Raw genomic sequence first — 12585 nt, 5'->3', positions numbered from 1 at the left:
AGAAGCCCTAACATACATATTTTGTTCCAACCAGGCAGTTCTTTGGAAACCAGATTGTTGGTAAGAACCCTCTTAAGACCGTCATCAGATAATAATCACTAGACCACTACTATGTGTGTCTCTGAGATAAAAATAAATAAATCATAATGAAATAAAAAGTAGCCCACATTGTAATGTGCAGGTGATGGTATGGTATCTTTGTCAAAGAAAGAGATGATACAAACTGAGAAGAGAAGGGGTTCACATGCTGTGGGTAGCAGGAACAAAAGGATATTAGAAAGTACCCACCCTTCTGCTATGAGCTGGGTTCTCCTGGTCATCTGTAACCTCTTCTTTCTCTTCTTCTGCTTTTTCTTCTGGATTGTCTGTTTCCTTTAAAACAGAGGCGATATTCAGCTGTACTCTTAAGCTCTAAGAAAAAGCAATCTTTTTTTTTTCTGGTAGCTTACAATCCTCTAGAAACATTTTCTAATACTTCATACAGTGTTATTCATGTGAGACCACATGGTAAATGCAAATGATAAGCACCATTCTCTGGAATGAAACATGGAAAGCAGCTGAAAGGATGTGCTTGACATTATAAAAAAAAAAAAGAAAAAAGAAAAGAGAGGGAGAAAGACAATGAATGAATGCACACCCACCTTGATATGAAGGGCATTAAGTGTTATTATGGACTCCCTACCTATAACAACATGTGGCAAGCTGGGATCCTCTTTATTTGCAGAGAAATACCATAGCAACATCCTCTGACCAGGGGAAGATTACCTCATGGTCACTGGACACAGTTACTTTCTCAGGAACATGTTCTGATTGCTGATTGTTATCCTCTTCTGGAGCCTCATTCTGCTGTTCCATCTCTAGCTCTTTCCGTCGTGCTTTTCTACGTCTTGTCTCTGCTCCTATGGTTGGTAAACTTGGAGGAGGTGGGAGTGGTGGTTCTGCAGCATTGGGATTCCTTTTCTGTATAGGGCAATTCCGGTTCCCTTTGTGACATGCACAGTCCACTTTATAATTACTGCTCCAAAGAAACAACCAAGAGTGCTTGTCTTAGTACCTATGAAAAATCAGTCCTACTGTTCCATTCATCCTCTTGGAATAACAGTATAGGAATTTCCTCTAGTATAATATCTCTGAATACATTAAACAGATACATTAGACTCCTATGAATACTTCTCAGTATTTGCTACTCAATATTTGCTATATCACCCCCAATTTTTCCCTTATATGGTCAGTGGAAAGGAAAGAAAGCCTCCACTAAGTTCAATTCTCCCAAATGTCTTTATGCTATTTACTGGGCAGTGAATCAATAACAGGGGCTAAAGAGGCCATACTTCTCTTGTGCCTTCCTTCACCTCACTTTTAACCTAATGATTCCCTACTTATTCCTAATACCTTTTCATCTCATACCTGTGATGAACATCAAGTTAACATATAATCTTTTTGGCCTAAAAGGACCAAGAGAGAAAGATCATGAATTTTGCAAAATCCATCACGTATTTATCTGTGACTTGCCATCTTAGTTTTTCCGCTTTGTCTCATTCAGAGAGATTACATGGTTTGAATGGGTGGGGTGAACTTTAAAATTTTCATTCTATATGATCCCTGGCACAAGTGCTGTGTGCATAACAACAGATGCTACTGCAATTTCTTGGGAGTGTCTCATACCTACCCTTTTACTGTTCTTGCTAGAGAGACATAAAGACAAAACACTGTTGGTTAGGAGACCAGTGAACACTGTCATAGTATGTATCTGTGTCTCTAGGAAAAAAAAACATTAACCCTAAATCTGTCTCTCCCTCCACATTTTCCAGACAAAAAATGAATCACTCATGGAAAGATGAGGTTAAAAAAAAAAGGGAATAACAAGGAACAAAAGCAGACTGATAGAAGAGCTTAATGTGTAAAAAGTAAGACAAGGTCATTCATTTAGGAAAGGTTTTGGAGGTCTTACCAGTTACTGTACTCATAATCAAATGCTATCGTGACCTCAGCATCCTTGGTGATGGCAGACACCGCATAGATACATAGGTGAATCATCCCATCTGCAATCATGTGTCGCACCTGTGTGAACATGGCTTATGGTTTACAATTTACCATAAAGACCAGGAACTCTCCATAAGAGAGAAAAATAGTCTCTCTCCACTTAAGAGTTATGGTAGTCTGTTACTTAACTCCATCATTTCATATGAAACTCTTACACAGTAATTGTTTGAAAATTCATACTTTTGAAATAGAGAAACCCTGAGATGTCAGAAATGAGCATAAGATCTCTGCTCTACACTTAAAGCTGTTGTCAGTTGTACCAGAGAATTAAAATTCCTTAGCCTATTAAAAAAAGCTCTGTGGATTTTCTTGCTGAATTTGATGGCAGTTGCATGGATTATGCACAGAGTAATGAATTCTAGAAATGTCTAGCATCTCCCTTACAACACTATTACCGAAAATCTAAAAAAAATGACATCTTCTTTCATATAGTAATTTCTTTGATAAGAAATTTCTCTTTAGCAAATGCTAACTTGCTTTTTCCCATTTCTGCCTTCTCTACGAAATCCTCCACCTGCTCCCATCCTATCAGATAGAATAAAAGCATCATTACTTTTGTTTTTTTGTATCTTATGATAACAGATCATAATCATTATCTACAGACCTTATATTAATCTGGGTGAAGTTTTCAGACTGCATCTTCAGAAGACTTGTCCTTTGGTGATTCCATTCAAAGAGAAGTTGCTACAGAAATCTTACCTCTGCATTTGGTGTACACGATCTTCTGATGAACCGAGCATCATTACCGAAAGTACGTGCATCCACACACATCTCTACACCATTGAATTTTGAGTAGAAGAGCACAAAGGGGTATGGTCTAAGGGATATAAGTGAAACTCCTGTAATTCTCAACACAAATAAAAAGGCCACCCCATGACTTCACTTCAAATATGAAGCATATGCTGACAGAAGCAGCAGCAATCCTTTGCAATTCCTAAACTTGAAAAACATCACATGCCTGTCTGCTTTTGATTAAACAACAAGCACAAAGCAAGAAATGCTTGGCTTGCAAAGGAGTCATTACTGCTTTATACATTAAACAATTTGTAGATTTATCTGCACATTTTTTCTGCAAATAGCAGACAGACTTGAGCTTATCTGAGCTGTAATCTTTTCCCTAAGACCATTCTATCAACCAGAATGTTTTTTCTTCTTTCTTTCTCTCTTTTTCTTTCTTTCCAGCCATACCACTCTGCCAGGCCCACTTTAGCCCTCACTGCTCAGTGAACGATGTTCTTACTTTTTGAAGAAATGCCCATTGACCTCAAATTGCTGTCGTAACATGACTTTCCCTCGATACTCTATTATAAGAGTGTCCAAAGCCAAATCTCTTGCAGCCCTCAGGATCTTCCGGTGCTTTTGAACACGAGTGACTCTTCCCAACTGTAGCTAAATAAAACCAGAGTATTAACATTAGACAACAGCAACACCAGTACGGTAGACAGTTAATATATTTCCTAATTGAGGAAAAGGCACCAATATTTTCAAGTTTTATTTGTATGCAATTTAGCTCAATAATCAGAAATTTTTCAATGATAAAAGCTTCTAGGAAAACAGGCTCCACCCAATGAACCAGTCACCTCTTCCCTCACAAAAAAGCAAGAAAAGATCAAAGAGAAATACACAATTAAGATTTTACCGGCTCTATGTCTAATGTAAGAATGAGAAAGAACAACCTTAGCTTTCTATTAATCTTAAAAATTCCTACCGAGGTTATATATCATTTCCTATCCTAATTTATCTGTTCTTAATTAATACTTTAAAAATATGTATCCAGACAGTTTCCAGTCACTACAACTTGCTTTTGGTTCAAGATGCTCATCAGCTGGCTAATTTGTTATTCTAAGGATTATACATTTGAAAGAAATGGTAATCCCATTACAGGCCCTCTTTCTGGGTTCAGAAAGTCTCAACTACTTACTTATAGGGAGTCTTTTACCCTTTGATCCTTACCTGCATTTGGGAACCAATAACTGTATTATTACAGGCCAATTCAGTCTTATTAATAGTGTCTAAAATAGCAGGTTTGCCCACAAATTCCTTGCTAGAATGTAGATGTTGTTCAAGGGCGTTCTGTACATCTGCACTGTACTGATTAGTGAAAGCTTCTTCATACTGATCAGTCCATAGTCTTATCCGATTTTCCCATCCCTCAGTTGTATTCTCATCTAAATTCTGTGCTTCAGAAGGAGAATTCTGTAGAGAACAAAGGTCAGGAAGGTTAGGAGAATCCATGAATAAAAATGGGGGGAAAACAGGCTGTATTTCCAGAGAAAATTAATTTTCACTTGGCAGTTGGTGTGGCATAAAAGAGCAATGGCCTGGGAGTTAGGGGATCTGGCTTCTATCATGGTTTTGTTACCAATGAGATGTGAGACCTTGAACTTCTTAGACAAGAAGTTTCCTCATTTATAAAGTGAGAAATTTGGATCACAGTTCCATCACATCACTGTGATTTTATGACCATTTTTAAATCACAGAAATAAATTTTGTTCTTATCAGAAGAATGACATCAAGTTCACAAGAAAATCTTCATAAACACGAACAACAGAGATACCTGAAAAGATCACGCTGTTTAAATTTCCATACTGAACTGAACATCTGTGTTAGTGTACCAGCCTAAACTGGTATTTCACTTCTCTCCAGGAGAATGTTTGTTTTTTGTGACTTATTATTTTCATGATACAATTAAATACACGATAGGTCTAAAAATACCTGTGACCCAAATAAATAACCCATAATCTCACTTCTCAGAGACAAATAAATAACCCATAATCTCATTTCCCAGAGACAAAGTTATCATTTTGGAATGTATCTTTCTAGCACTCAAACTCTGACAGTTTCAACAGCTGCAGTCTGAAGAACAGAGGTGGGGGCAGGGGAGTGGGTAGACGGAGTGTAGAAAATGCTGAGAGGTACTGTGGGATACTTCTCTAGGAAAAACGCTGCTCTCTATGGTGACAATTCTGAGAAAAAATTATTTATCTACAACATTATCCTAAACAGTTTTTACATTTGAGATACAGAGACACAGCTTAAGTATGACACATATTCTCCTCCATGGTGTCATCAGAAAACAAACACACACTGATAGTGATGATGTCATACCAGTGATGACTAGAAGGAAAAGATACCATAGTGCCAAAGCTACTTGCAAATCCATGTCCAAACTAAAGTTGCAAATATGGGCATAAGAAAATTAAATATACTTTCCATGAATGACACAGAAAACATTTATATCTATTTTAACAATTGCTTTCTTTCACTTTTGTGTCACTGTTTTTGATGAACTATTGTCTATCGTCCTTTTCCCAAGGAACAGGGGAATGAAAAGAAAAAATTAACACTTTCACTACCCTTCTCACCACAGTCCAAAAGAATGAACAATAAACAAAGGGATCTAAGAAACACCTGAGGCCAACACACTGAGAACACAGTATCACCTGAAGTATCAGGAGCAGCTAAGCAAAAGAAAAGTACAAAACCTGAGATGTAAGGGTGCTTATCAGACTGGGGATTAGGGGGGCCCAAACAGTATTCCCAGGTTTAAACATTCAGTCGTGATCACTCAACTGATGACTTACTACGCTTAATTTATACTAGAAGCCTTTGTCACATTATTAGCTGTTGTTCACTAACAAAACACTGACTACTCTGCTGTTCCATTCTTCTAGGTACTAGAAACCCCAACTCAGTGGATTTAGAGCATAGTTCTTGAGCAGAGGTGATTTTTCCCCTAGGAGACATTTAGTAATATCTGAAGTCATTTTTGATTACCACACTTGGGTGTATGTGTTACTGGCACCTAGTGGCTATGAGTAGTCTCCAGTAGGCAAGCTCTTGATTTTGGGATTAGAAATCCATATGATGAATACTTCCCATTCTTATGTCTCTCATGCACATCTTTGGTGGTGCTCTAATAATTAATTCTGTGTACAAATTTGTAACCCAACTTAGAATTCTGATATGAGAATCAAAATAAACTAGTATTTTTTTTATTACTTTAATTTTAAAATGCCTATGGAACTGTCAACATCTTGAAAATACAAGCAATTTACATGTAGAGGTTTATATGTAGTTTTCACGGGCAGCCAGTCAATAGCTTTCAAAAGGTTTTGAACATCTGGAGGCAAGTTACAGCAGTTGGCTGATAAAAGAGAAACGGGCTTAACAGCTGGAATCAGGGCTATGTCTGCCCCATAAGTCTATTTAAGGTCCTCTCTAAGCAAATGAGACGAAAATAAAGGGGCAGTGAAGGCAAATGTGACCTCTTACAGGAGACAGATCTAGCAAAAAAAAAAAAAAAAAAAAAAAAAAGAGTAAGTTGTGTTCCAAAACATCCCAGGACTCTTGATGCTCGTGGGCTCTAAGTCCTTTCCCAGTGCTTTTACAGGTATGTACAAGTCTGTTTATGGGTATATGCAAGGTGAAGCTTTCATATTTTAGATAAAGTGTCACCTGTGATCTTCATTAACATCAGTCATATTGGTACTCCATGGATACTTATGTGTATTAATCCTAATGAAGATTTTCCTTACTAAAAGATTTTAATGTTTATGCCATATAACTGTCAACAGGAAAGATTCTGCTTCTAACCATTTACACATTTAGGGGTAGAAATGCTTATAGAATTAAATTAGATCTTAATTCTAAGTAAATGTTATGAAGCCATAAGTAATGAACTGGGTTGGGAGCTATGCTATCCTCTCACATACACATAGGTAAAGAAAAATACCAGTATAATCAAATATCCTTTGGGGAAACTGTTATTACCCAGTACCACTGCATGTAATTTCTCATATCTCCAACCATTATCCAGTATCACCAAATAAGCTCTTTCATTTGATAAGAAGAAAAGAAACACACTAGCATAACCTGCATCTTCTATATCAAGGAGGTATGCCTGGGACAAAACAGTTCAAAAGTAATTCCAGTAAGAGTAATTCCTATCAATAATACTACTTTCCTAACTGATGAAATTTATCCTTCCAACCGTTGCTTAAAGTCCAAATGGTGCTAGGGTGGGTGTACAAGAGACCCCGTAGCACCAGAAAAACCTCAGTTTGGAGGTTGAGGCCAATTACAACGACAGAACACATCAGCCTCATTTTGTTTGATAAAATGTCACTTCCCCCACCCCCCACCCACCGGGAAAGCAGCTAATGAAAAACCAGTAAATGAAGGCTCATTATAGAAAGGGAAAATATTTCAGAAACAAGAAAACCTACTTTGGAGAAAGGCTCTATGAAAACTGAATGGCAACAATTACAAACTAACAAAAAGCAGAGTCCAAGATTCCCAGACCATCAATGTCAGGAAAGAAGCTGACCAAAATGCAAGATCACAGTGAAGTAAAACACAGCATCAGGGAAGAATACCCCTTACCTTCATCCGCAAGGACTTCCGGGATCCCTCTCGAAATGCCTATCCCAAAGAGGAAAACAAGTAGAACAAAACAAAACTTGGTACCAAGAATGACAGTTATACCTATCTGAGACTAAAACTAAGGCAAGAACTAGTGTTTTAGTCTGTCCCCTTTTCCCTAGGTAATAAACACAGTGGAATTCCCCACACTGTTATCAAGAATAGGGGCAGCTCTAGGCCAGTGACCTTTGAGGCTAATTCTGACACTTTCCATTGTGAAACTAAGTAACAGGGAAGAGCATGCATCACTTAAATCCTATATGCACTCCTGTCACTAAAAGAAAAATAAAAACATTTCATAAGGTTGCAGATTTACCAGTTTTGAAATTAAGAAGGAAACAAAGACCAATCCCCTTAACAAGGGGTGGGCAAGTCACCTAAGAGCAACAAAGTTGCCATGATGGGGAAGAAAGAACACAAAACAGAAGAGGTTTCTCCTGGAGACTTTTTAGTTGAGAATACATGAAAGTGACCACAACACTGAGGAAGCCTAAACCATTCAAGAGAAGTTTCCTCACTTTTTTGAAACAAGGAAAAAGCAATCAACCCAATGACATGAGGTGGGCATGTACCGGGACAAGAATTTCAGACTATTTTGGGACTGAGGAGGTGGGGAGATACTGAAGGACAGCGGAAGCCTAGACTGGAGGTTACGGTACCTATGGGCTTGGCCAGGCGGGGCTGGGATTTCATACCTGGGATGGGGTTTGGAGAAGAAACTTTGTGCCAGTTGTGATGGTATGGAGTGGCAGAAGAGAGGTTGGTCTACATATTCACAACACAGATTAGCCGATTTTTGCCAAGTAGAGCAAAAGTGGCCCTTCAAACATCTGGATCAAACTTCTTAAAAGAATTTTGGTGCCTTCTTGGTCCAGAATTTGAACTATATCAGACATATTTCTATTTAAGATACTTTTACTCTCCATACCTTGATTTTCTTCGTCTTTGCTGCTGCACGACCCTTTTCTGGACTCTTCTTCCGCTTCTTGGGTTTGGTTCTTCTAACAGTTAAGGTGATGCTTGTAGGTGTGTGCTGTGTTGCTGTGTACAACACAGTGGAAGGAGAAAGCTCCTCATCCCAGCTTTCTGTTGCACTGCTATCCCCACCTGAAAAAAAGTTATTTCATAGTTTTTACGTTGTGCAAACTCAAAAGTGCATTAAAAGCAGCTTATTCTTTTATCTCTACCCCATATCCAGGAAGTCATAACTTCTATTAACTGTGTCATCTTTAGAACATAAATACCCACCTTCCTTATGAAATCAAGATTCTTTCTATACCACTGGCATCAAGCATAGAAACCCTGTTCTACATCACATACACTTTTTCCCTTGTACTGAGTCCCCAAGCTTCATCGCCTCAATATGTAAACAGAAAAAGGATCTCGTTATTTTGTTTGTTATGTGTGCTCACATGACATATTTTGATTGCTTCGGGGCTAAAATGTTGTTTTTGGGTATATTAATTCACAAGAGAAGTACACAGTGTTTGTGAGAGAACAGCTTTCTCTTTTCATGAAGAGTTGGGACCATGGGAACTTACAGGAGTTCTTGAGATGATTATGTAAATTGCAAAATATTTATCTGTCAAAATGCGGGCCCAACCCATTTTCAGCTCACCTGATATGTTGTCCTGCTTCCGCCGATGAAGTCTAATAACCTTCCCCCTGCTCATTCCCCTAAAGAGGGAAAATAAACTTAAAGTAGTCCTTCCAACAGCATGCCGCACATCATTGCACACATGGGAGACGTGTCTCTGTGTATACTACCCCCTTCCTCCCACCTACCAAATGTTTCCAGGACATTAAATTTCATATCAAATTCAATAGCTTTAACATCAATCTCTCATTCCTTGTTGTCAGCAATTCTCACCTAGTGCAGAGAATTCGAGCCAAGGAGCATTAAGGAATCATCTACATTAACAAACACAAGAAAGAATACTTTGAGCTTTTCCCTACTAATAAGAAACCCTAATCCCAGCAACCCAGGCTTGAATTGAGATGGAGCATGATCTTACCTGCACTTGTCACAGTTGAGAAGGAAGCCATCCTGAGAAAGACCACAAGGACACCAGGTAGGAACAGTCTCTCCTTCAGAGTTCGGGCTGTCTCCACAGCGTTCCTCTACGGGCGACGGCAGGCCATTCAGGTCAGAACGAGGGATGATCGTCTGGACAGGGGGAGAAGCAGGAGGTGTCGGAGGAGGAGGGGCTCCGTAATTATGATCCTGAAAATAAGATTTTTTAAATCAACAGTGTCCAAACACTGGCCCCTCTCTCCCCTAAAGTATGGTACATATGGAAAGAAAGAAGAAAGTAGTACCCTTTGTTTTTTGGCTTCAACCAGGAAAGTGATAAAACAAAATGCCAAGGTCAACTGGGACATAAAAACAAGAACAATGATGCAGGGCTAGACGTCCGCTGGAGGCAGGGAAGTGCAAAAGGGGCAACTTCGTCATGCTGCATATAAACATTTCAAGAAAGTCACAATGTATAAGAATGGATTACACTCCAGGAAGATCACTGCTCTGGAGAGAAACAAATGCATACTCACAGCATAAGGCAGTCCTCGACACCCATGCCTCTGAGTGGTCCCATAATTATGAGTGGAATACACGCTCTTCTCATTAACTGCTGGACTAGCCTCCACAGATTCAGGGCTGCACAAAGGCGAAAAGCAACGCATGATAGCATAACACCTAATCTTCCCTTAAACTAAGACTTTAACTTCCCATTCTAACCCCTCCACTTTCCACAACCACCAGCCACTAGAATAAGAGAAGGAACTCAGTGAAACAATCTGATTAACATAACTAAGCCTATAAATAACAGGAGTGTTATTAAATGTGGATTTGTGTGTAACATGAAGCCAGTACAGGCAGATGTCTCAAGGCAGGCACCTGGAATACAAGGTGTCCCTAATGACAAACACAAACGTACCAGCTGAGCAGGGAGTTTCCCCTAGAGAAGCCACTCTGGGCTGGTTTAGACTCAGAACTATTCTTCTTAATTGGATCTCTTAATACTTCCATGAAACCTCACATGACATTTGCAGTGAGTGAGATGATGAAAGTGCCTTCTGCACTGCCCCAGGGACCAGGCCCTCTTCCATTCACTACCAAGACAGGATACCCTGAAGAAAGTACAGGTAAAAACAACGGCATCTTATATTTATCATACCTCTCATCTTGATGAACCCCCAAACACCTTTCAAATATTAGAGTAATAATTTCTCATCCACCAATGACATGCAAGCATATCAAGGACACAATTACTTAACAGCTGCATGGTAATACCACAGAACTTCAAAATAATCAGAACTGTACTCAGAAGTTATTGTCTACTGACAAACAGTAAGAGTAGTAGTGGCTACCATTCTGAATCACCCATTATTTTCTAGGTGCTTTGATGTACATTAATTCATTTACTCTGCAACTAGTAAACATGGTAAATAGCACCCCATTTTTACAGAAGTTGAGGTGGTGAGATTATGTGACTTCACCAAGGTCACACACTGACAGAGCCAGAATTTGAAACAATGTCTAACTCCAAATCCTGTACTCTTTCCACTATGTTTAACTGGTGTGGTAAACCAGGATAACATTCTATTTTTAAAAACTTAAGTAACCAGGCTTATTGAAAAACTTGGCTTAGAATCTTTTTGTACCCTCAATGAGTCGAAAGCAAAGTGCTCAAGTATAAATTATTAATATAAAATAATTATAAATGTGTTCAAATTTAGAAATTTAATGTAAGCCTTTACTTGATAATAAAAAGGCATAGGTAACAAAGGACAAAATAGAAGTTTTGGTAAAAAAAGAACTTGTAACTCTGTTACCTGGTTAGATTTTAGGGAATCTTGAGAAAGATAATTAAGGAATATGATCATATAACTTTGAACTCAATAATGGATTATCTGTCATTTAAGTTAACTAGAACAGAGATTCACAAATCAGAAACTCCAAGGACACGTAGTAACTCAGCCTTAGAGATCAAAGGGTCTTTTAAGGAATCAAATAATGCATAGTTTGCTTTAAGAAACATACATTTATCCTGCTTGGAAGTATACAATACACCGTACTTGGCAGGAATAAAGTGTGCGCAGTTCAATGTGGTGCAATGTCAGCTGAGAAGTGAGGGATAAAAGAAAATTCTGAGATATATCCAACTCACCCAGTTATATGCTCCAAAACTGTGAGAAGGGATCTTATTAATAACAGCAAAGGTAATTTCTAGGTGAAGAAGAACTTTAGACATAGGAAAGTATTCTGTTAGTGAAGTGCATGCATTTTATTCTTTAAGAGTGTCTGCAAGATGGGAACTGGGGTGGGGGGTACATCAAGAATGCAGGTCAGTATTCTTGAGAAAAGATGATCTGACATGGCTCACTGAGAGGCAATCAGCTCTGAGTATTAGGAAACAGGTGGGGTTTCCTAAATGAAACTGAAGGCAAACAAGCATTAATAAAATGAAGGTAGAATTTAGTTTCTATGATGGACAGTTAAGAGAAAGTAATAACTTTCTACAACATTGTTAATTCACTAGATAAACAAGTATTCCAAAGAACTGTACATATTTTGTAGAAGAGATTTTGTACCACTGAACACATGGGGTGAAACATGGCAGCCGTTTATTAGAAATGGAGTTTTTCTGGACAGGAAAAAGGAATGTGGCATGAAATAAAAGATGGCCATGGAGATGGAGCTATGTTGGTTGTATCTTACCCATCTCCCAACTGGGTAAATATGAACATATGCACTTCATGTGCAAGTCTAGGGAATAAAAATAAAATGTATATTGTGGAGGTTAAAAGGCCATCCCACTGGACAATACTTCCTAGTAGAGCACAGCATTTAATCTGTTGCTATGCGTGCAAAATATTAAAATTTAAGCTCATCTTTTGATGAGGAAACTACAATTTCCATAGTGGTTATTAATCAGTTACATGTTGACAGGTAACTATACGATTTCCTAGGATATTCCTTGATATATATATATATATATATATACATACACACACACACATATATATATATATACGTATATATATATATATATACATATATATATATATATCAGCTCTTATCTATGTTTTAAAATATGGAGTAAAAACCTGTAGTGT

General features: G+C 38.2%; 1 protein-coding gene across 17 annotated transcripts in view; it reads right to left on the bottom strand.

Annotated features, from left to right (window-relative positions):
- SETD5 (SET domain containing 5) overlaps nucleotides 1-12585 on the bottom strand; it is an 81218-nt gene that overhangs the window by 31041 nt on the left and 37592 nt on the right. For 5 of the 17 annotated variants that reach the window (XM_043588010.1, XM_043588008.1, XM_043588009.1 and 2 more), the window contains 12 exons: nucleotides 10404-10596; nucleotides 10018-10123; nucleotides 9483-9691; nucleotides 9086-9144; nucleotides 8396-8574; nucleotides 7429-7467; nucleotides 3997-4239; nucleotides 3284-3432; nucleotides 2743-2860; nucleotides 1952-2061; nucleotides 766-1015; nucleotides 289-372 (listed from right to left, as the gene is read on the bottom strand). In XM_043588010.1, the coding sequence (XP_043443945.1) occupies nucleotides 289-372; nucleotides 766-1015; nucleotides 1952-2061; nucleotides 2743-2860; nucleotides 3284-3432; nucleotides 3997-4239; nucleotides 7429-7467; nucleotides 8396-8574; nucleotides 9086-9144; nucleotides 9483-9691; nucleotides 10018-10123; nucleotides 10404-10495 (1638 nt within the window). In that variant the 5' untranslated portion in view covers nucleotides 10496-10596. Of the gene's footprint in view, nucleotides 1-288; nucleotides 373-765; nucleotides 1016-1951; nucleotides 2062-2742; nucleotides 2861-3283; nucleotides 3433-3996; nucleotides 4240-7428; nucleotides 7468-8395; nucleotides 8575-9085; nucleotides 9145-9337; nucleotides 9379-9482; nucleotides 9692-9786; nucleotides 9924-10017; nucleotides 10124-10403; nucleotides 10597-12585 lie in introns of those variants that run through there. The other 12 variants (XM_043588018.1, XM_043588021.1, XM_043588017.1 and 9 more) reach the window with 9 other exon arrangements.

The sequence above is a fragment of the Prionailurus bengalensis genome, chromosome A2 (assembly GCF_016509475.1).
Source record: "Prionailurus bengalensis isolate Pbe53 chromosome A2, Fcat_Pben_1.1_paternal_pri, whole genome shotgun sequence".
Taxonomy (NCBI): Eukaryota; Metazoa; Chordata; class Mammalia; order Carnivora; family Felidae; genus Prionailurus; species Prionailurus bengalensis.
This window is presented reverse-complemented; position numbering and strand designations above follow the sequence as displayed.